Source organism: Mugil cephalus, chromosome 16 (assembly GCF_022458985.1).
Source record: "Mugil cephalus isolate CIBA_MC_2020 chromosome 16, CIBA_Mcephalus_1.1, whole genome shotgun sequence".
In the NCBI taxonomy this organism is placed as follows: domain Eukaryota; kingdom Metazoa; phylum Chordata; class Actinopteri; order Mugiliformes; family Mugilidae; genus Mugil; species Mugil cephalus.
The window spans coordinates 349,139-372,356 of NC_061785.1; the positions used below are offsets into that span (position 1 = coordinate 349,139).

Sequence of the window (23,218 nt, forward strand, 5' to 3'; positions counted from 1 at the left end):
TTATAATATATATATGTGTGTGTGTGTGTTATAGTGTGTGTGTGTTATAGAGTGTGTGTGTGTGTGTGTGTGTGTGTGTTATAGAGTGTGTGTGTTATAGTGTGTGTGTGTTATAGAGTGTGTGTGTGTGTGTGTGTTATAGAGTGTGTGTGTGTGTTATAGTGTGTGTGTGTTATAGAGAGAGTGTGTGTGTGTATGTGTGTGTGTGTGTGTGTTATAGTGTGTGTGTGTTATAGAGTGTGTGTGTGTTATAGAGTGTGTGTGTGTGTGTGTTATAGTGTGTGTGTGTTATAGAGTGTGTGTGTGTGTTATAGTGTGTGTGTGTTATAGAGTGTGTGTGTTATAGAGTGTGTGTGTGTTATAGTGTGTGTGTTCAGGTTTGAACGAAGGTGGTGTCATAATAAATTGTTACTTTAATGTTTCATTTTATTTTTAGTGCTTTTATTGTGAAAGGAGTTGGCGTAAACAGGTCATGTTGAGATGAGGAGGCGTCATCAGATCATTGTCTTCGCCACATGGTGGCGCCGCTCGTTCTGTTCTTCACTGTCAGTCAATCAAAAGGTCAAATATTCGGAAACGGGTTCACCTCCTCGTCTGTTCACCTCCTCGTCTGTTCACCTCCTCGTCTGTTCACCTCCTCCTCATCTCCTTGTTTGGTAGAAATGTTGTTGCCCCTGATCTTTAGAAGTTGCCCCAGTCACCGACTGTTAGGCAACTTCTCCTCCTTGGCTCAGACTCCTCCTCCTTCTCAGTTCCAACTAATCACGTTCCACCTATGACTCCACACGTTTCACAGCATTTAGTTTGAGACCCGACAGGAACCCTCTGGTCCTTCATAGAACCATGACCATCCAGAACCCTCTGGTCCTTCTTCATAGAACCATGAACATCCAGAACCCTGCATAACCAAGAGTGTGACTGTCTGATCTGATCCACCATCTATATGATTCATAATGAATCAGGACTGACAGGTTCTGAAGAGGAACAGTTCAGATCCAGTTTGTGGTGGCGAAGCCTGGTTCCAGATAACGTCCTCCTCTGGTTTAATGTGGGGAACCCATGGCATGATGAGACCTCTGTAGACCTCCGGTTATAAGACGCCTCAGGATGGACGGATGGTACCTCAAACCAGCTCTGGACTCATCTGTCCACCTCCCCCTGAAGGACAAAGAACACTCATCTAAAGGACAACAACGTCCACATTGACCAGAGACGACAGGTGGTTTGAAAGGTTAAAAGAAGATGTCCCTCTGGACAGAGGAGGTGGACTGAGATCTGGTCTACGTCAGTCTGAACATCTCTGGACATTAATGGGTCGATAGAGTCATGGTGGTCCATGTCCATGTCCATGTCCATGTCCATGTCCATGTGTCCATGCCCATGTACATGTGTCCATGTGTCCATGTGTCCATGTGTCCACGCCCATGTACATGTGTCCATGTCCGTGTCCATGTCCATGTCCATGTCCATGTCCATGTCCATGTCCATGCCCATGCCCATGTACATGTGTCCATGTGTCCATGTGTCCATGCCCATGTCCATGTCCATGCCCATGCCCATGTACATGTGTCCATGTGTCCATGTGTCCATGCCCATGTACATGTGTCCATGTCCATGTCCATGTCCATGTCCATGTCCATGCCCATGTACATGTGTCCATGTGTCCATGTGTCCATGTCCATGTTCATGTCGTGGTTCATTCACAAACCACAAAGATGAGACGAACTCCTCTGGACTAGAGGATGTTTCCTGCGAGTGTTCAGCTCTAAGTGTCTGGTGTTAACAAACTGAGTCAAAACATGATGGAGGTGAAGGTTTTTGGGCCCAGATTCCTCCAGGTCCAGGTCCATGTCCAGGTCCATGTCCAGGTCCATGTCCAGGTCCAAGTCCATGTCCAGGTCCATGTCCAGGTCCATGTCCAGGTCCAGGTCCAGGTTGTTACAGACATTAGGGACTTGGAGGAAGTTTGTGAGTTTGTCTCATCGTTGTGTTTCTTGGATCTGAACTGAAAACCTTCTCAAACCTTTGTGACCTTTTAGTCACGGTGAAACAAGCAGCTCGTTGTGAAACACCCGACAGACAGATAAAGACAGATAAAGTTAGTCGGAAACAGAGAACTCATCATGTCCTTATTTAGTAAAAGGACCCATGACTTTATCAGGGTTCACATCAGGACCGGTGGCTATAAGAAGAGGGGAGTGTGGGGAAGTCCTGGTCAGCTGCTGGAGGCTCTGCAGACCTCGGCCACAGGTAACTCGACTTTCTTCTTCTTCTGTGATGAAGATCCAGACTGAACCGCTCCACAGGTTTTAGATGAAGCTGCAGGGCGATAACTTCATAGGAGATGGTGTGAGTCGAGCCAGACTGACACAATTAACAAGCAGCTACGACGAATGAGAAACACTTTCACCCAAGTAGAATGTAGCAGTAAAATAAGATGCATCAAATTACCCCGAGTTAAGTTTGAACCCAACTGGACGTCTGGATCGAGTCCAGTTCTGATCTAAAACATCACATATCAGCTCCTCTGTCCTTAAAGAACAGTTCATGGGATCATATCAGGTTAACAGCTTTTCTTCTCATGGTTGTTTGGTCTCAGGATGACTCTCTGTGCCTTTTCCTTCTTCTTGGTGCTGGTGTTGGTTTCCTCCTTCACTGCTGCAGACCGGACCGGCCTCAAACTGAGAATCACTGACAGAGCGCAGGATGTTTGTAAGAACTTCAGGAGTATTAATTCATTATTAATCACTGTAACAGACAGTGAACGTGTTCCGTCTATACGATGTGATGGAGCACCACAGGGCAACACTATTTACATATTTACATGACATTATGTTTCACATCAGTGATATCCGATGTTATGCAGATGATACTCTTGTATTTCCTCTGGGCTCTGACTGCTGTTTACTCCATCTCAGATACGTTTTAGTCACACACACAGGAGACATTGTGTTTTTGAATTGTTTTCCTTGTGCTTCTGTGCCTACTATTGTCATTCAGTCATTTTTATTGGTATTTAAATAGATGTAAATGTATTTCTTATTCTTCTATGTTTTGTTTTATGTGAAATATATTCCATTATATCTCAATTGCTCTCCTCCTCCTCTTCCTCTTCCTCCTCCTCTCAGGTTGACTCTGACTAGTCTGAAGGTGAAACCAACTAATGTGGTTCTAGTTTTCTGGGAGAAGTCCAATATCCTGTTTGAAGTCAGAAAACTGGCCTTCACTGGGAAACTTCACCGAAGCATCATTTGGCGTTTCTTTAGCTATGAGTACAGGTATCTACGAATGCTTCTCAGCTTCCTCTATGTTTATGTTTTAATGTTTCTGCTTATCTTATTACAGAAAGACGTCTTTTAACAGCGTGAACAGAACTCATCCTACTTGTTAGCATCTTATCTCAGGCTGCACCAGTTAAAGCTGATTCAACATAAACTAAACCATGAATCTGATCCCTGGGCTTCATTTTGTCTCCATCTAGTGGCCTAACGGTGGTACTACAGATGATAAACAGTTCAGCCATCTTGTATTTGCTGCTAGCTTTGCATTGCTATGTAGCATGTAGCCTTGGTGGCTGTTAGCTTAGCATTGCTATGTAGCATGTAGCCTTGTTAGCTTAGCATTGCTATGTAGCATGTAGCCTTAGTAGTTGTATAATGAGCTCAATGGTAGAATGTGATGACGTCCAGGAGAAATAAAATGTCCAAAGGTTGAATTGTGTGAACGTTGCCTCCTGTAGTGAATCAGTAGCATTTTGGAGCCAGATTCACTTTAAGAGGTAAAAACCCAACGTGGAGGAACTTTGGGTTCTTTGGTTTGATCCTAATGTCCAGATGGAGAGTGGACCTGGTTCTGTTTCACTAGAACCTTTGGAGAACATGTGAGCTCTGTGGTGTTTCTAGAAACTCTGGGTCCAGGTCTGGTCCAGGTCTAGTCCAGGTCTGGTCCAGGGGTTGATGGATTAGTCTAGAATGATGTCATCACTATCAGGGTCGTTTCTAGTCTCTGATCCAGAAGATATTTTAGTTCATCACTAATTAATCAGACACAGTGTTAGTGAAGTCTGACCCACAGAGACCAGGGTCCACAGAGACCAGGGTCCATGGAGACCAAGGTCCACAGATACCAAGGTCCATGGAGACCAGGGTCTGCAGAGACCATGGACCTGATAGTTCTGGAGATGGTCCTGATTTATTTGGTCTCCCTAAGCGGCTTTAACCAATCTTGAGGACAGACTTTAAAACAGTACCAGATCCTGGAGAAACCGCGTTGTTCCTTTTTTCTGTTCCAGTATTGACTCCAGGACGTTGGCCTTCGGAGGATCGGGTGTGGACATCACGATCAGAGTGACACTGAACCGAAACCATCAAGGCCGTCTGAATGTTGGGATAACTCACTGTAAAGTCACAGCTGAACACATCCTGACTGCACACAGTGGCGTCCTGGGGTAAGTCCAGGTTCACACCGAGGCCTCTACTGGGTCTCAGTGTGAACTCCTGCATTAACCTCCTCCGGCATTAATGGAAATTATTTTCAACTTTTTTTTCATGGGGTGATGATTGAATGAAAGTCCAGAGAGACACCACATACACTACACTACATAAAAATACTAATGTAATCAAATTAATTTTATTTCTAATCTTGACATGAGACTCTAATCAACACCAAAGCCCCGCCCACCTACTGGTTATTTATTCATTTATTATCTTTATTTGATGGAAAATAATCCAGACATTAGACAGGCAGCTAAATGGGTTAAATCCTGGAAACTATTGACATTTTGGTAGGTTTGAACAGGTCTAAAGTTATATATATAAAAAATAATATTGATGTATGAGGATTTTGTGGCTGTTTTTGTACATTTGTGCCACAAAGGTGTCTGCATGAGGGTTAAATAGTTCGGTTGTGGTGGACCTGTTTTTAATTATCTGTAAATGGTCCTAAAACAAAGTACGAACATGTTGAGTTCTGCTGATGACTGATCTCACTGATGTTTTGCAGGTTTTTCTGGGACTTGTTCAGACCGGTTTAACATTATCTGTTCAACACCCAGGTTGGTTCCTCCTTTTATTTCAGGATTCTTTCAGTCTGAGGTGGTTGTTGCTAAACTGTGGACCAAGAACCCAGAACCCTGAAGTCTCTCTGTGCTCTGGGTCAAAAGAACCGAGCTGAGTCCAGTTAGAGGCTGGTCTCAGTCCGGTTGGTTGGTTCCTTCTAAAGATAGAAGGCAGTAGTTCACCTGATGAGGAGTCTGGATCAGATCATAGACTGCAGAGCCAAAATGGCCGCCGTGTGTCCTCCTCCTATTGGTCAAACTGAGTCTAGAACTGGAATCTGTCTGACAGATATGATTCAAACCAGTCTAGTGCAGTTCCTGTAATCTTGATCACACTTTCAAGTCTCTGTAGAATATTGTGATCAGTAGTGTCAAATGCAGCACTGAGATCTAGCAGGACAAGTATAGAGACAAGTCCATTATCTGAAGCCATGAGGAGATCATTGGTAACTTTAACCAGAGCCGTTTCTGTGCTATGATGAGCTCTAAAACCTGACTGAAACTCTTCAAACAAACCATTCCTGTTTAAATGATCAACCAACTGATTGACAACAACCCTTTCCAGAACTTTAGAGATAAAGGAAGGTTGGAAATTGGCCTATAGTTGCTAAAACATCTGGGTCAAGAGTGAGTTTTTTAAGTAATGGTTTAATTACAGCAGTTTTAAAGGACTGGGGCACATATCCTGTTAATAAAGATAAGTTTATCTGATTTAATATGGAGGTATTAATTAATTAATAAACCTCCTGGAGCAGCTTAGTTGGGATGGGGTCTAGAAGACAAGTTGATGGTTTAGATGCTGTAATAACTGAAGTGAGCTCAGGAAGATCAATTAAGGAAGAACTTAAAACTACAAAGCCACACACATATAGACAACACAAACATTTAAATAAAACACTAAAATATGGACAGAGAAAGTTTAATACAAGTAATCTAATGTAAATAAAGTGCACAGGAACCTGGATGAAAAGGAGGTCTGGGTGGTTCAGAATTAGACAACAACCATTTGATTTTCACACCCTGACCTCATGATTCCTTCTTTGGTTCTAGTTGGTTTGATGATTCAAATAATCTGTGTTATCAGCCTGACACTGACAAACAACCATTCGCCCTCACACTCACACCTAGGGTCAATGTAGAGTCACCGATCAGCCTAACCAGCATGTCTTTGGAGGTGGGAGGAAACCGGAGAACCTGGAGAGAACCCACGCAGACACAGGGAGAACATGCAAACTCCACTCAGAAAGACCTGAGCTGGACTCAAACCCAAAGCCGCCCTGGATGAAGTCTAAGAAAATTAGATTAGAACCCTGACGTTCTCTCAGAGTTGTTCCTAGATGGAGGTAAAGATGAAAGGTTCCTAAAGAAGGTTCTGCAGTGAGATGTGCTGAGAGCAGGGAGGAGAACTTTAAGAGGCTTAGAGAGGAGAACATGGTGGAAAGAAGAAGAGGAGAGATATTCTCCAAACACTGAATGATTGGATGGAGCAGGAACACTGAATCATTTTACCTGGTTAATACCACATGGATGAAGAGCAACAATGGTTTTAAAGTAGATCTGCTATTTATTTCTCTTCAGTCTCATAGATCAGATTCTAGGATTCAGTCTGTGGATGTGACTCCGTTCTATGGATCAATGACATGATGCCTCATACGTAGGACCTGGAGGAGGATCTGGTTTCGTAAACAGATGATTCAGGATGTCCTGAAGCCTCTGGGACCATCAGCTTCATCCATCTTTCTGCCTCTCTCTGTGTTTGTTTCCTCCCTCGTTGCCATGGAGACGGACTCTAGAGGATCCTTCCTCGTGGATGATGTCAGGACTGAGGCGTGAATCAGAGTCGGGCGTTTTCCTGTTTTCATGTTCCTGAAGGATCTGCCAGAGAGTTTGATGGAGTCTGTTGACGTCTGTGAAGGTGGAGCAGCGTTTCTCACGAGGCTAAAGGTGACTCTCAGTGACCTTTACTGACCTTTACTGACCTTTACTGACCTTTACTGATCTTTAGATCCTCATGGTTCCTGCTGGTTGTTGGAGAGCATCATAGTTTGAGTCTGGACAGAACTCATGGGTTCCTGCTGGTTTTGATCCAGGAGATGCACTCAAAGATCCGACGATGGAGGAAAAAATAAAGTTCAGTTTAACCCTCCATGAACCAGGAACCATATGTGGTAACTTGTCATGTCCTGGTTCCTCTCAGTGAGGTTATTATCATGTGGTTTTCATTGAGCCAATCAGAGAAGATCCAGGAAACATCCTCAGGTCTAATCAGGGTCTAATGTGGTCTACAAGGTCCCCCCTCTGAACTGGTTTATTAGGAACCATGAAGAAGAACAAGTGTCCTAATGTTTCTAATGTGATGATGTTGACAAGTGTCTGAATCAGCTCTGATGTTCTAATGTGACAAATACATGTTTACATTAGTTTAAGGACCAGGAACCAGATATGAGACCAGGAACCAGACATGAGACCAGGAACCTCACACGAGACCAGGAACCAGATATGAGACCAGGAACCAGATATGGGACCAGGAACCTGATATGAGACCAGGCACCAGATATGAGACCAGGAACCGTATAAAACCTACAAAGAACTAAATGTAAAATAACAAGGTGCAGAAGAAATATGTCAGATTTAAAGCTTAAAGGTTAAAACCAGAACTGTACTGATCCTGTCTGTGGACCCAGGACTCTGATGGACTAGGACCTGTTCCTGGTAATCCTGGTCTGGTCCTAGAAGTCCTCAAGGTTTCATCTGAGCAAAAACCAAAACGGCAAAACTCAGAAACAAGGAACCACAAAGAGCTGAAGCAGAACAGAGTAAGAGCAAAGGTACTGACAAACAAATAGAATACATCACTACATCACTACATCACTACATCAATACATCACATCACTACATCACTACATCACATCACTACATCACTACATCACTACATCACATCACTACATCAATACATCAATTCATCAATACTAGGAACCAAGAAAGATTTAAAACGGAAACAGAACAGGAAATGTTCTGAACTCCTGAGAGTTTTATTGACCTCTGACTTATTATTTATCTGCTTCAGTCTGTAGATTCAGAGTCACTGATGGACTGAGGACAGGAGGACAGGGAGACAGGGGAAGTACAGGAGGACAGAGGGACAGGGGGAGGACAGGAGGACAGAGGGACAGGGGAAGGACAGGAGGACAGGGGGACAGGGGAAGGACAGGAGGACAGAGGGACAGGGGAAGGAGAAGGGGACAGGGAGACAGGGGAAGGACAGGAGGACAGGGGACGGGGGGAGGACAGGAGGACAGAGGGACAGGGGAAGGACAGGAGGACAGGGGGACAGGGGAAGGACAGGAGGACAGGGGGACAGGGGAAGGACAGGAGGACAGGGGGACAGGGGGACTGTCCAGGGTCTAGTATGAGGATCCAGATTAATGTGAGATGAATGAAGAGCTGAGGATGTTAATTAGATTATTGAGCTGTATTTATGATGTTACTGTTTTTTATTCATTTTATTTCATTCTTTTCCTTTTCTTCAGCCTTCACACATGCAGCTGGTTAAACTCAACCACTCGTCTCTTCTTCTTGTTTAAATCTGTCTCTTCTTTCCGTGGACGTCTGATGAGTCAGAGTCAAAGACGAATGGAGGCAAAGGAGAAACTCGTCTTTCCTGTTTATAAAGAGACACTTTTCCCAGAAATCCTCAGCGTGGAGCGTCCACCAGCGTCTCTCTGGGTTTGTCCAGCATTCAGGACGGAAACCCAGAGCTGTCCCCGTCCTCTTCCTCTCCCCGTCCTCCCCCTGTCTGCCTGTCCTCCCGTCCTCCAGGCATCATCTTCCTCTCAGAGCTGGCAGCAGTTTTTTCTTCTCAAGTCTTAAACAACAATTCAGAAACTATTCAAATCTGAACCAGAGCCACAGAACATCAGAGAGACGGAGACAAACCGGGACATACTGTGACAAACTGGGACAAACTGGGACTTACTGGGACAAACTGAGACAAACTCAGACAAACTGGGACATACTGGGACATACTGAGACAAACTGGGACAAACTGGGACATACTGGGACATAAATCAGACCAGGACCTACAGTCAGACCTCCATCCATCCTGGTCCTGAATCTGGATCATGTCTTCCATGTGTCCCTGGTTCTGGTCCAGTGGTAGGTAGAGACCCATCAGAGACAGCAGCTGATACAATATTCTACTGACCACATGGTGGCGCTGCAGCTGATTCACTCACAGACTGAGACCAGATCTCCAGTTCTGACTGGGGACGAGTTAATGGAGACACATTTTAATTAAGTAGGATCAGGTAGGTGGACCAGGTGAGACCAGGGGACATTTAGTGTGTAGACATGTTGAAATGTTCTTTAACTGATCACCAGGATAATTGTTGGTCGTGTTCATGGAGGCTGGTAGAGGACAGTGAGAGGACAGTGAGAGGACAGTGAGAGGACAGTGAGAGGACACTGAGTGGACACTGAGAGGACAATGAGGGGACAGTGAGGGGACAGTGAGAGGACGCTGAGAGGACAGTGAGAGGACAGTGAGAGGACAGTGAGTGGACGCTGAGAGGACAGTGAGAGGACAGTGAGGGGACAGTAAGAGGACGCTGAGAGGACAGTGAGAGGACAGTGAGTGGACGCTGAGAGGACAGTGAGAGGACAGTGAGGGGACAGTGAGGGGACAGTGAGAGGACGCTGAGAGGACGCTGAGGGGACAGTGAGGGGACAGTGACGTCCATGGAGTCAGGTGGTTCGTGTCTGTCTTCTAAGTGTTCAGAGACACATCCAGACCAGTTTAAGAGGAACCAGATGATCCACGTGACCCAGCAGAAAACTCCCCCCGGCTGCTTCTACTCAGTGAAGACGTTAACTCTGTCTGCGCTGATGTCACGACGTGATCAGGACCAACCCCCCCCCCCCCTCCTCACTGGAACATCTGGACCAGAACAGATGTTACACAACCAGCTGCTTCGTTTCACTTCATTGGAGCCGGATCATCCGAGTCTCTAAACTGTTGCTGGAACAGGAGTTCTATATGTGGGGGACAGAGGACAGAGTCTGCCCCCTGGTGGACAAACCCCTCAGACACGTTCAACATTTAGTTAGTGACGAGGACGAAATTCATTTCATAGCCAGTGATGGGAATGACGATAATTAACTAATTACCATCTCCATCGTTGTAACGCTGTTTCTGTTACTGGTAATTAAATAATTGACTAATTAAATGGGGCTCGTTACAAACTAAATCTGTGTGTTATCGTCCATCTTGGTTCTCAGCCACGGAGCCGTGAAGCCGGGTTTTCTCTCTGACTCATATCTGCCTGTTACAGTCTGACTGGACGCCTGACAGACCGGATCACTGCAGAAGCTTCAGGATCTACTCGTCTGGTCTCTGATCCTTTTTGTCAGTCAAACAAATCAAACGTGTTGTTACACGATGGTTAATGAAGCTCATAGGTGAACGGTGACTGTGTTTATATAAGTGATCTCACACTTTAACCATCATGGATGCAGAGCGCTGGCTCTGGCCCAGAAAAGGGGGATTTGGCCTCAGATATGAGCTTAAGACTTAAACCTGAGGTAGTGGTGACCTGTAGGAGAACCAGAGGAGCCAGAGGAACCAGAGGGATCTGTTCAGATATTTTTTAATAAATAGAGAACACAGTGTTTGAATCACACTCGTCTTATTCGTAGAAACATCAGAAACATCCAGAACAGAACACGATGTAAAAATGATGATCAGGGTAAAACCAGGAGGACAAAAAGATCCACAAACAAAACATCAACATAGATACACAATCACCTGTCAATCAACCAGTCACCTGTCAATCAACCAGTCACCTGTCAATCAACCAGTCACCTGTCAATCAACCTGTTAAATAATAACGACCTGGTTTAACGCAGCTTCTGTCTGAACAATAAACGTTATAATCCATTAATTAGAAGTTTCCTCACTGAACTTTTGGTGAAGGTAATGAGCTGAATGAAGATTCTCCTGGTTAGCATGTTAGCTGGCTAAATGCTATGCTAGCTGGCTACATGCTAATCATGAGCTCCTACGACATGTGAGAGATTCACAGGGAGAGGAGACCAGACACAAAGCTGAACATGAAACAGGATAAAGACGAACGGACTCTGGTTTGTTTCTGACATCAAACATTAGTGAATTAATAATTAATTAGCGACTCATTAATCTGCTTTTCTTTTGCTTTTAGAAACCTAAGGATCACTGGTATAAAAACTGGCCCCTCAGATCAGAGTCATCTGCAGCTCGGAGCTCTCGGCTGGCCTCAGACGCCTCCACGCCTCCTCCTCCTCCTCCTCCTCCTCCTCCTCCTCCTCCTCCTTCACTCTGACGGAGGCAGCGCCACCATCACCGACTGGACGCCGCTCAGCCTCCACGGCAGGAGGCCCAGGAAGCCGTCCTGATGGGGGGAGTCCAGGCGGAGGCTGAGTGGCCGCTGAGGAGCAGGAGGAGGAGGAGGTGGAGGAAGGCTGCAGGTGATGGAGCTCCTCGTCCAGGGAGTAGTAGAAGATAGAGGAGGAGTCACTGTGCTCCTGGAGAGAGAGAGGAGGAGGAGGATGAAGATGAAGTCATGAAACGTTTACTGAAGGACCGGGGCCCTTTAAGGTTTCACTTCCTCATTCATCTTTAGCCGTTCATCACTAGTTCTTATTATTAGTTCTTTATTTATTACTAGTTCTTTGTTACTAGTTCTTATTTATTATAAGTTCTTTATTATAAGTTCTTTATTATAAGTTCTTTGTTACTAGTTCTTTGTTACTAGTTCTTTGTTACTAGTTCTTTGTTATTAGTTCTTTATTATTAGTTCTTTGTTACTAGTTCTTTGTTATTAGTTCTTTATTTATTACTAGTTCTTTATTACTAGTTCTTATTTATTATAAGTTCTTTATTATAAGTTCTTTGTTACTAGTTCTTTGTTACTAGTTCTTTGTTATTAGTTCTTTATTATTAGTTCTTTATTTATAACTAGTTCTTTGTTATTAGTTCTTTATTTATTACTAGTTCTTTATTACTAGTTCTTATTTATTATAAGTTCTTTATTATAAGTTCTTTGTTACTAGTTCTTTGTTACTAGTTCTTTGTTATTAGTTCTTTATTATTAGTTCTTTATTTATAACTAGTTCTTTGTTATTAGTTCTTTGTTACTAGTTCTTTGTTACTAGTTCTTTGTTATTAGTTCTTTATTATTAGTTCGTTATTATTAGTTCTTTATTTATAACTAGTTCTTTGTTATTAGTTCTTTGTTATTAGTTCTTTGTTATTAGTTCTTTATTTATAACTAGTTCTTTGTTATTAGTTATTTGTTACTAGTTCTTTATTTGTTACTAGTTCTTTGTTATTAGTTCTTTATTTATAACTAGTTCTTTGTTACTAGTTCTTTGTTACTAGTTCTTTGTTATTAGTTCTTTATTTGTTATTAGTTCTTTGTTATTAGTTCTTTATTTATAACTAGTTCTTTGTTATTAGTTCTTTGTTACTAGTTCTTTATTTATTATTAGTTCTTTGTTATTAGTTCTTTGTTACTAGTTCTTTATTTGTTATTAGTTCTTTGTTATTAGTTCTTTGTTACTAGTTCTTTATTTATTATTAGTTCTTTGTTATTAGTTCTTTGTTACTAGTTCTTTATTTATTATTAGTTCTTTGTTATTAGTTCTTTGTTACTAGTTCTTTATTTGTTATTAGTTCTTTGTTATTAGTTCTTTGTTACTAGTTCTTTGTTACTAGTTCTTTGTTACTAGTTCTTTGTTATTAGTTCTTTATTATTAGTTCTTTATTATTAGTTCTTTATTTATAACTAGTTCTTTGTTATTAGTTCTTTGTTATTAGTTCTTTGTTATTAGTTCTTTATTTATAACTAGTTCTTTGTTATTAGTTCTTTATTATTAGTTCTTTATTTATAACTAGTTCTTTGTTACTAGTTCTTTGTTACTAGTTCTTTGTTACTAGTTCTTTATTTATTATTAGTTCTTTGTTACTAGTTCTTTATTTGTTATTAGTTCTTTGTTATTAGTTCTTTGTTAGAGTGGATGTGAACGTAGAGGAGGGAGTTAGATCAGCATGAAGCTCCTGTTCAGACTCTGAACACTGTGGAGGTTAGACCTGAGGATGAGGAGGAGGATGATGATGATGAAGAAGATGATGAAGATGATGGTAAGAAAGGCAGGGATGAAGATGGAGGACAGAGAGAGACCCGGAACATAGAATACCTCTGAAAACACGGAGTAGAGAAACGACGAGTCTGACGCACCTGGAAACACATCATCATCTTCATCATCATCATCATCACCATCATCACCATCACCATCATAATCTTCAACATCACCATCATCATCATCATCATCATTATCATCTTCATCACCATCATCATCATCACCATCACCATCATCACCATCACCATCATCATCTTCATCATCATCATCTTCATCATCACCATCACCATCATCATCATCATTATCATCTTCATCACCATCATCACCATCATCTTCATCACCATCATCATCATCATCATCTTCATCACCATCATCACCATCATCTTCATCACCATCACCATCATCATCATCTTCATCATAATCATCATCATCATCATCACCATCATCATCTTCATTCTATTTTTTATCTCATTATTTATCTTTCACACAGTCGACTCTTTATCTAACACTATTTATCTAATAATCTATGATATTTAACCTATATAATTACCTCTATAAATAACATTATTTATCTAATAATCTATGATATGTAACCTATATAATAACCTCTATAAATAACACTATTCATCTATGATATTTAACCTATATAATAACCTCTATAAATAACACTATTCATCTAATAACCTGACTGGTCATCCTGAAGATTTACCCTGGAAGATAAAAGTGAGACTTGGTTTTAGATTGAGTTTTATCCTCGTCTGGTTCAGTTTCTGCAGAGTGTGGTGAAGTTGTGAAGTTGTGGGTCTGCAGTGACGTGTTGTTGTCTCTAGGTGGTGACACTGGATCAGACACTGGATCAGATAAAGCATGAACTACACAGAGCCCCTCCAGTAAAGGCCTCGCTCTGCTGTGGGAGTTACCTACAGTGTTCGCGCAGCGTCCTGGGCCTCGCTGAGCTACGATGGCTCCGGACACGGCTTTGATCCAGCTGTGCATCTCCTCTGGACTGTCGGCCTGAACCAGACGGACACGGGTTAGTCTCACTCACCAAGTGAATAAAACATCCAGAGGCGTGAGAAGCTGGTTCTACACACACAGCTGTTAAGAAGTCAACACAAAAGGACTCTAAACACAACACGTGAACACAATCACACACATGAACCACACACATGAGACTGTTGTATCTGCTGATCCTGCATCAGTGTTATCAGAGTAGCAGGGTCTGAGCTACGGGGATAAACCTGAAAACTGAATTGATAAAGTGAATGACTGTAGAGATGTTGACAGTGACGACACGGTCCACAGACGCCCTGTTATCCATTAACCCCCCCCCAGGTAAACCAGGTGTGTCACCTGTATGTAGAAGGTTCTGGAGGTGGTGACCATCTCAAACAGGTTGTCCCTCATCATGAGCTCACTGCAGGACAGAGCACAGGCCACATGTTAATGACGCCCACTCAGAACCAACCAGCGTCCCGTCTCCCGGCCCGCTGACCTCTGCTTGCACTCCTGGACCTTCAGGATCTCCTTCAGGGGGACGACTCTCAGTGGCTCCCTCTCCTGGAGACGTTCAGGTGGGAGATTCAACATCAGCGTTAACACGTGACAGATTAACCATCAGAGCCTCTTAGAGCCACTCTGTGTTTACAAGGTATCACCTACTCACTTCATACATATATATATATATATAGATACACACATATATGTATGTATGTGTGTGCGTGTGTGTGTGTGTGTGTGTGTGTGTGTGTGTGTGCGCGTGTGTGTACTTAAGCGAGGAGCTACTGCCCAAAATTTCATTGTGTACTCACATAATGACAATAAGCTATTCTTGATTCTCTGTTAGCAGGGAGCTCGTTAACATGGAGCTCGTTAACAGGGAGCTCGTTAACATGGAGCTCGTTAGCAGAGACTCGTTAGCAGAGACTCGATAGCCTTGTTGAAGGACCAGGTCACATGTGCTCGTACCAACTCTGGACTTACTGCTTGAGTCTCAGTTCTTCCTAGTTTATAATAATAAACTCATTCTGGTTCAGGAGCCACATTCAGACCAGTTTGATCTAAAGGGGTCAGACCAGAAACACAACAGAATAACAACCTACAAGTAACGACATCTCCAGACTGTTTCCTTTTGGTTCAGTGCCAAGAAGAACAAGGAAATGAAGAGAGTGTCTACATTTGATAAACGCCCCTTTAAATTGAACCTCTTAATAATAAAGTGTAATCTGGACTCGTGTCTGTCGGCTGGTTTCAATAAAAACCACTGGGTAAGTTACAGATGTTCTGACCATGTTTGGTCCCAGAGCCATAGATTTGACCCCTGTGTGCTGAGCTCCCACAATGCATTTCTCACATTCGGTCCAAAATACTGATGAAAGGAAGAAGTGATGACTTCATGTGTCATTGGTGTCGGGCTCCGTCGACACGTCAGAGTTAATGTTCTACGTCCTCTGACCTCATGACTCACGACTGGAGGACGCAGGTAAATCTACCTGTGGAAACCACAGAGGTCCACAGACTAAACTGACCAGTGCTTTTATATTTTAAATCATTAATCATTATCATTAAACCTGCAGCGCTCAGACCCGTCGGGAGAACGAATCCATGGAGGACGAGGAGAGGTGATGCATTCATGTGTTCATCAGTAAAGTTGGAGCTGGTTTAACTCTCAGGCATCACTACAGACATGTTTCTCCATTTGGGTAAATTTTTGCTCTTCAGCTCGTTGTCATTTTGTCACTAACAGATAAATCACCACCTTCTGAGTCATTAATGACAGAAACTGAACTGATTAATATTATTTCTGCATAAATCTCTTAAACCACTTTAGCACTTTACAAACTACCACAGACTCCAGGAGGATTTTCAAGGGTTGTAAAATACTGACTTTCTCCCAAATTAATATTAATATTAATATTAATATTAATATTGCAGAATGAATATTTATGTTGTGTTGTCTGAGTTATAATGGGAGTCAATGGGACATTTTTGTTCACAAGTAAATTTTAAATCTGATGTTACTCAAAAACTACTAATGCATTGAAATCAGTATTTTATGTTTAAGGCTGATCTGATAAAATGCTCCAGCCTCAACATTAGTTTTATGGATCACTGCTCATTTTAAAAAATCAACAGTGACTCAAAGTGATGAAACTGGTTTAAAGTGATTTAAAGAGTTATAATCCTCAAAATAATAGAATCATTAGTTGTTAGTGGGAGTTTTGTAAAGAGCTGAAGAGATTTATGCAGAAAAAGGCAGAAAATAATATGAATCAGTTCAGTTTTTAAAGCAGATTTTTCCCTAATGACTGAAGAGTGAATGAACCTGAGGGTTAAACAGTGACAGACAGTGATATTTTTATTATTGTCATTAATAATGTGACTGTGTAGAACATTAACTGTGACATTAGAGGAAGCGGAGACACAGGCGGTGGATTAGAGGTGAACACAGACAGAGTCTGGGTGTGTCCAGGTATGTGATGAGTTCACAGGTAAAACACGTCAGGAATCCAGACTCATGCCGCTGCCTGCACACGGACGTCGCCTGGACTTTACCTGCTCAGATTTGTAGTAGCTCAGATTGTTCTCATCCAGCTGGAAGAACCTCCTCTTCCACGTCTTCATCTGAGAACAGAGAACAGACACAAGCTCCTGGATCATGATCACCAGAACCCTGTCGCTGTGAGGCGTCGTTCCTAAACCACCACTGATCCACTGAGCCGCCTCATAGCAAAACTATTATTCTACAAACACTTTGAGAGAAATATAAGTAGATATAAAAGTGGTGGTGAATAAAAAATGAGAGTTGTCCGTGTGGTGGGACGGGTTCGTTTTTCCATAGAGGAGGACGGTGCAGAGCCGCTCATGTCTTTACCAGAGGCATCTATGATTCTTTCTCTTTTCTTCACGATGCGACCGACTGCTTGTAGTTTTAAAAATGGAGGTTCTCAGAGCGGTAAGCGTGTCTTACCACGGCTCCTTGTTTGACGCAGAACCCAGCCTTGATTGACCGGCTCTGAACCCCTCGGGAAGGTAGGCAGCGTGTGCTGAGCTCGCTTCACGGCGTGCCTCGCTCTGCCGTTCAGGCCTCCTCTGGTTCTGCAGCACAGACACAAACATCTGGCAACGTCAGGACATCAGACACAAACATCCCGGCAGTTAGCTTGTGGGCTAACCATACCGCTAGCAAAGGATAATGTAGCCTCAGACCAATAGACAGAGAAACAACGTACATTCAGTTAGCGTGCCGGTCTGAGGGTGACACTATAAAACACAATCAGATCACAGGCTTAGCTTGGAAGCCTCCGTGATGCTAACAGAAGCTAACGTAGCTTCAGTCATAGAGGTGTTAAGTCTTGTCTTGATCCAGAGCTGCTGGTCTGTGCCGCTGCACGTCGGCTGCTTCACAGCTGCATTCCAGCTCAGACAGGACGGGACGTGTTGACTGGCGACGTATAAAGATACTGGGACCATGATGCTAACAGTAGTAACCAGACTGATCTGGGGCCAGTGAGCTTTTAATTAGCTTAGCCTCCTTAGCTCTATAGCTGCATGGATGGAAGTGAAGCTTCAAAATGTCTAAGAACAAACGTTTGTCTGAAGTTTGTCTTCACCTCTAAAGATGCAACAATGAGGAAACACCTGGAATTAGACTCAACATCTGACCACGCATAGCATTAGCATTAGCATAGCATTATTATTATTATTATATTGGTTCATTTATTTCTTAGTCGTTGGTGTATTTATATTATAAATATTAAATTAATATTCTTGCCTTAAAAAGAAAAAGGCTCCGTTTTTAGACGTTTGTTTGTTTTCATTCTTTAAACACCGGCACCGTCTCAGGAGATAAAACCTGGACCAGACTCAGACCTGGTGTTGATGGGACATGTTGCTGCAGGTGAGCGTTACCTGAGTGGCCGTGACGACGGGGACTCCTGCGATGATCTCCGTCCTGTACGAGCACTGTTTGGAGGTTCCCAGTGGTTCCTGAGTCTCTGACGGAGCAGCCTGACCTTCTCCGGCCTTCGGCACCTGGAACTCAACCAGCAGATAAACAGACGCTCCTGTAAACTGGTCCAGGATGTTTGAGAAGCTAAAGGCTGAGGTGGGAACCAACATATAGGGAACCAAATGTATAGGGAACCAACGTACAGGGAACTAATTTATAGGGAACCAACACATAGGGAACTAATTTATAGGGAACCAACATATAGGGAACTAATTTATAGGGAACTAATTTATAGGGAACCAACATATAGGGAACTAATTTATAGGGAACCAACATATAGGGAACTAATTTATAGGGAACTAATTTATAGGGAACCAACATATAGGGAACTAATTTATAGGGAACCAACATATAGGGAACTAATTTATAGGGAACTAATTTATAGGGAACCAACATATAGGGAACTAATTTATAGGGAACTCATTTATAGGGAACTAATTTATAGGGAACCAACGTATAAGGAACTAATTTATAGGGAACCAACGCATAGGGAACTAATTTATAGGGAACCAACGTATAAGGAACTAATTTATAGGGAACCAACACATAGGGAACTAATTTATAGGGAACTCATTTATAGGGAACCAACGTCCAGGGAACCAACATATAAGGAACTAATTTATAGGGAACCAACATACATTCAGTTAGCGTCCAGGTCTGAGGGTGACACTATTAAACCAACAAAATCAGGTCACAGAGTTAGCTCAGAGGCTAACTATGATGCTAACAGATGCTAACGTAGCTTCAGTCAAAGAGCAGACAGATTGAAGGAAAAGGCTGAAGGATCAGTTAGAGGCTCCTCACTCATCGTCCTGCTGCACAGAAACATCCAACTATTGATTTATTCTACTTCACTAGAAGCTAATTAATCCGATTCCTGTCACACTGAGCATCTCATGCCTGGACTGAGCTCTCTCTGTGGCATGATGGGTAATTTTCCACAGCTGAGGCCTGAGGCTGAAGACAGAGCGTCATGCAGTGAGATGCAGAAGTAGGTCAGTGGTTGAGGGGCTGATGGCTGCAGAGCTCACCGTGATCTTGGTGGCGTTGTTGAGAGCGCTGATCCAGTCCACCAGGTCCTGCTGGTCGTTGGCCTGGAGGTAGAACTTCCTCATCCCTGCATTGATAACTGCAGACACAGAGCAGGTTAGCCGTTAGCCATTAGCTGATAGCCAAAGAGAAAACAGAGGAAGACGAGGCGTTCACTGTGACGTGGAAATCTAAAAATACGAATAGAGTTTGATTCTAGAGCCGGAGGATGTGTGTGAAACGCCGTCGTAACGGTTTCCTCCCATTGAGTCACAAAATGATGAAACAAAAGAGAGGAAATAAAGCTAAGAGGGGAGGAAAGGGGGGAGGAAGGGGGGAAGGAAGGAGGGAGGAAGGAGGGAGGAAGGACTTGAACTCCAACAGGTACAAACAGGAAACAAACCCGCAGCCACAGACGAGTCTGAAACAAACGAGTGACTGAAGCTGGAGCGTTGATTTCCAGCTTCACTGTTACCACGGCACAGATTAATGAAGACGCAACTATCTGCTATTTATTCATTCATTTATTCATTTATTTATTTATTTAGAGCGAGAATAGAGGGAGGAATAAAGAGGAACTCACCGAAGCAGAACTCTGCCTTTGGTCTGAGTTTGGTTGCATCACTGACCTGAACAAGAGACGGAGAAAAGCTCTGGTATCAAAGCTGGATTTATATTAACCACAAACGCACACGCAACTAACGCAACTAACATTTACTCAACTAACACTCACTCAACTAACGCACACTGAACTAACACACACTGAACCAACCTATACGCTAACATGTTGTAAAGTCAGCTGTAGCTGTTCCACACGTCTCGACACGTTTATCAGTACGATGTCATCAAAGCTATGACAGTTAGCTGCCTTAGCATGCTAGCATGCTAACATTTACTAACACACTGTGGACTCACCATGGAGACGTAGGTGAGTCTGAGGGACCCCACCCTCTCTGCACCTTCAGGCAGATTCTGGACACAAACACACAAACATGAACATCATCGACAGAATCTCTGGTTCTTTGTTTCCTCAGAAGTGACATGAACGACACAAAAACATCCCCGTGGACTCATCAGTCCAGTCACAGGATTATCAGAGCAGAGAGCTGCTCTTCTAAACTACAGTCTTGATGTTTTTCAGCATGTGAACACTGAGACACTTTAAAGTAGACCTGCTATTTATGTGTCTTCAGGCTTCACAGGGATCAGACTCTAGGATTCAGTCTGTTGCTGTGACTCCTTCAGGCTCAGCTCGGAGCAGAGGACTCGAACAACCTGCCCCTAACGAGGTGTTGATTCTCTCCTGTCACACCTGGTGTCTGAGGTGTTTGAGGGTTTCCCCCACTGTAGGAAACCACAGCACTGCTACTACTAACCTTCAGTTTTACTTCCTGTTGGTCTGACGGCTGTGATGAATCTAATTTAATTAATTCTAAAGTTAAAAGCATCACAGTCCTTCATCTCTAGATGTTTTATTTCTGGTCTTCGCTGTGAGCTATTTCTGAAGCTGCTTCTTATAACTGTCTCTATAGCCACAGATGTCTGAAAACACTCATGCAGAAAGAAATGTAAATTAATCCGCCACTGAAAATAGTCCCCAGTGAAAGAACCACTTCCTCCTGTTCTGACCTTCAGTGAAAGCAGATGTTTGGGAGGAGATTTAAGAAGTTTAGAGTCTGTGGAACAGTATCTATTTATCTATTGTCGTCTATTCTTCATCGTATCTTCTGTGTGATCTATCTACATCTATGTTATCTATCTATCTATCTGTCTATCTATCTCTATCTATCTATCTATCTATCTATCTATCTATCTATCTGTCTGTCTATCTATCTGTCTATCTATCTGTCTATCTATCTATCTATCTATCTATCTATCTGTCTGTCTGTCTGTCTGTCTGTCTTTGCTTCAGGCTTTGTGGTTGTTTCCTGTGTTCACGCTCACTGTAACTCGACTACGACCAGTAGATTAAAGTGACCAAATCACAAAAGAAGAAGAAGAAGTTGAATTCTTCCTAAAATTGAATCATCTCTCCTCTGCAGTGTCTGAACTGGTCCAGAGTGTGATTGTTGCTTGGTGGTCAGAGAACTCAGCAGAGACTAAAACATGTTTGTACTAATGAATAAAAAGTTTGCCTCTTCATTCACAGGTATCACGTTAAGATATGTCTGAATATCCCAAAAGAGTCTGAAAAGGTCACCTGGACCGGTAGAGTTATGAGAAGACAGTTCATGTGAGGAGCTTGTTCAGTTCTAGCTGGAGCTGTAGTGTAGCCACACTGCTCAGCAGGAGAGTAAATACCTGGGGGTTGTCCATGTACCACAGCAGGCTGCCCTGCTCCGAGTCCAGGATGAAGTAGCGGCGCAGGAACCTGCCGCTGTTCTCGGCCTCCTCGATGTCCAGGAAGCCGCAGATTCGATTCTGTCGGTCCACATAAGGCATCGCAACCCCGAGCAGCCGAGCCCACCTGGGGCATCACAGGGAGTCTGCAACAGGACATGGACATGGAGGGGGACATGGAGGGGGACATGGAGGGGGACATGGAGGGGGACAGGCACTTATCTGTCAGTACAGGCAGAAACAACAGTCTGGAAATAAGAAGCACCATCCCCAATCATCAGTATGTTTCATCTCCCCCAGGAAATACAGAAGAAACGTGTCCCAGGTCACCTGAGACCAGATCAGAGTTCACACCTGGACTCTAGAGACCAGACCGGGGTCATCTGATCTTTATGTGTCTGGTATGGAGTTGTTATGACAACTCGCTCACCTGCAGCTGTGACACGGATCAACGCAAAAATCAAACAATTCAACTTTCAGTTTCAGGATTTGTTTGAATCTGTGTTGTTACAAAAGAGGAAGAAAGTCAATCAGCTGAAAAGTCCCTGAGAGAGTTCAGTGACAGAGCTGGTTTGATCTGGATCAACATCTCACAGGTGTGTTAGTAATGCACCACGTCTCCTCCATAGACCGTATATAAATATGGACTAAACACGTCTCCTCCATAGACTGTATATAAATATGGACACAGCGTCTCCTCCATAGACCGTATATAAATATGGACACAGCGTCTCCTACATAGACCGTATATAAATATGGACTAAACACGTCTCCTCCATAGACCGTATATAAATATGGACTAAACACGTCTCCTCCATAGACCGTATATAAATATGGACTAAACACGTCTCCTACATAGACTGTATATAAATATGGACTAAACACGTCTCCTCCATAGACTGTATATAAATATGGACTAAACACGTCTCCATAGACCGTATAAATATGGACTAAACACGTCTCCTCCATAGACCGTATATAAATATGGACTAAACACGTCTCCTCCATAGATCGTATATAAATATGGACTAAACACGACTCCTCCATAGACCGTATATAAATATGGACTAAACACGTCTCCTCCATAGACCGTATATAAATATGGACTAAACACGTCTCCATAGACTGTATATAAATATGGACTAAACACGTCTCCTCCATAGATCGTATATAAATATGGACTAAACACGTCTCCTCCATAGACCGTATATAAATATGGACTAAACACGACTCCCCATAGACCATAGTATCTTCAAGTGTATAAGTGTTTTTGATTTTTCGGTTTTGGCACCAAAACATAGAACAACAGTTCCTGGTTGACAGTGACTGTGTTTGCCTCAAGCTTCCCTCTGTTTTGCCTCCAGCTAACGCTGTGACATCACAGTGACATAAGCCATGAAGGGATAGCATCAAATAACTAAAAGGAAACTTATCCAAATATCGACTCTTCATCATCATTAACTGCCTAAAATGACAGAAATATTGTTGATAAAGTAATTATCTGAGTGCACCAGGGGGAGCTCTACCAACTTTAGCTTCACTTTAGAGGAGCTGTCATGAACCTAGTTCTCAATGGAGAGACACCAGGTAAACTTTACATCACAATA

General features: G+C 42.8%; 1 protein-coding gene across 1 annotated transcript; it reads right to left on the reverse strand.

Moving 5' to 3' along the window:
* Positions 1-10,685: 10,685 nt before the first annotated feature.
* On the reverse strand, positions 10,686-21,751 carry plekha1b (pleckstrin homology domain containing, family A (phosphoinositide binding specific) member 1b). The gene is given in 11 exon segments (XM_047609869.1): positions 10,686-11,614; positions 14,156-14,245; positions 14,585-14,648; positions 14,727-14,791; positions 16,787-16,855; positions 17,202-17,321; positions 18,143-18,265; positions 19,274-19,371; positions 19,855-19,900; positions 20,187-20,243; positions 21,573-21,751. Coding segments are annotated over 11 exon segments (1,182 nt in total). The 5' UTR covers positions 21,714-21,751; the 3' UTR covers positions 10,686-11,305.
* Between the last annotated feature and the right edge of the window lie 1,467 nt (positions 21,752-23,218).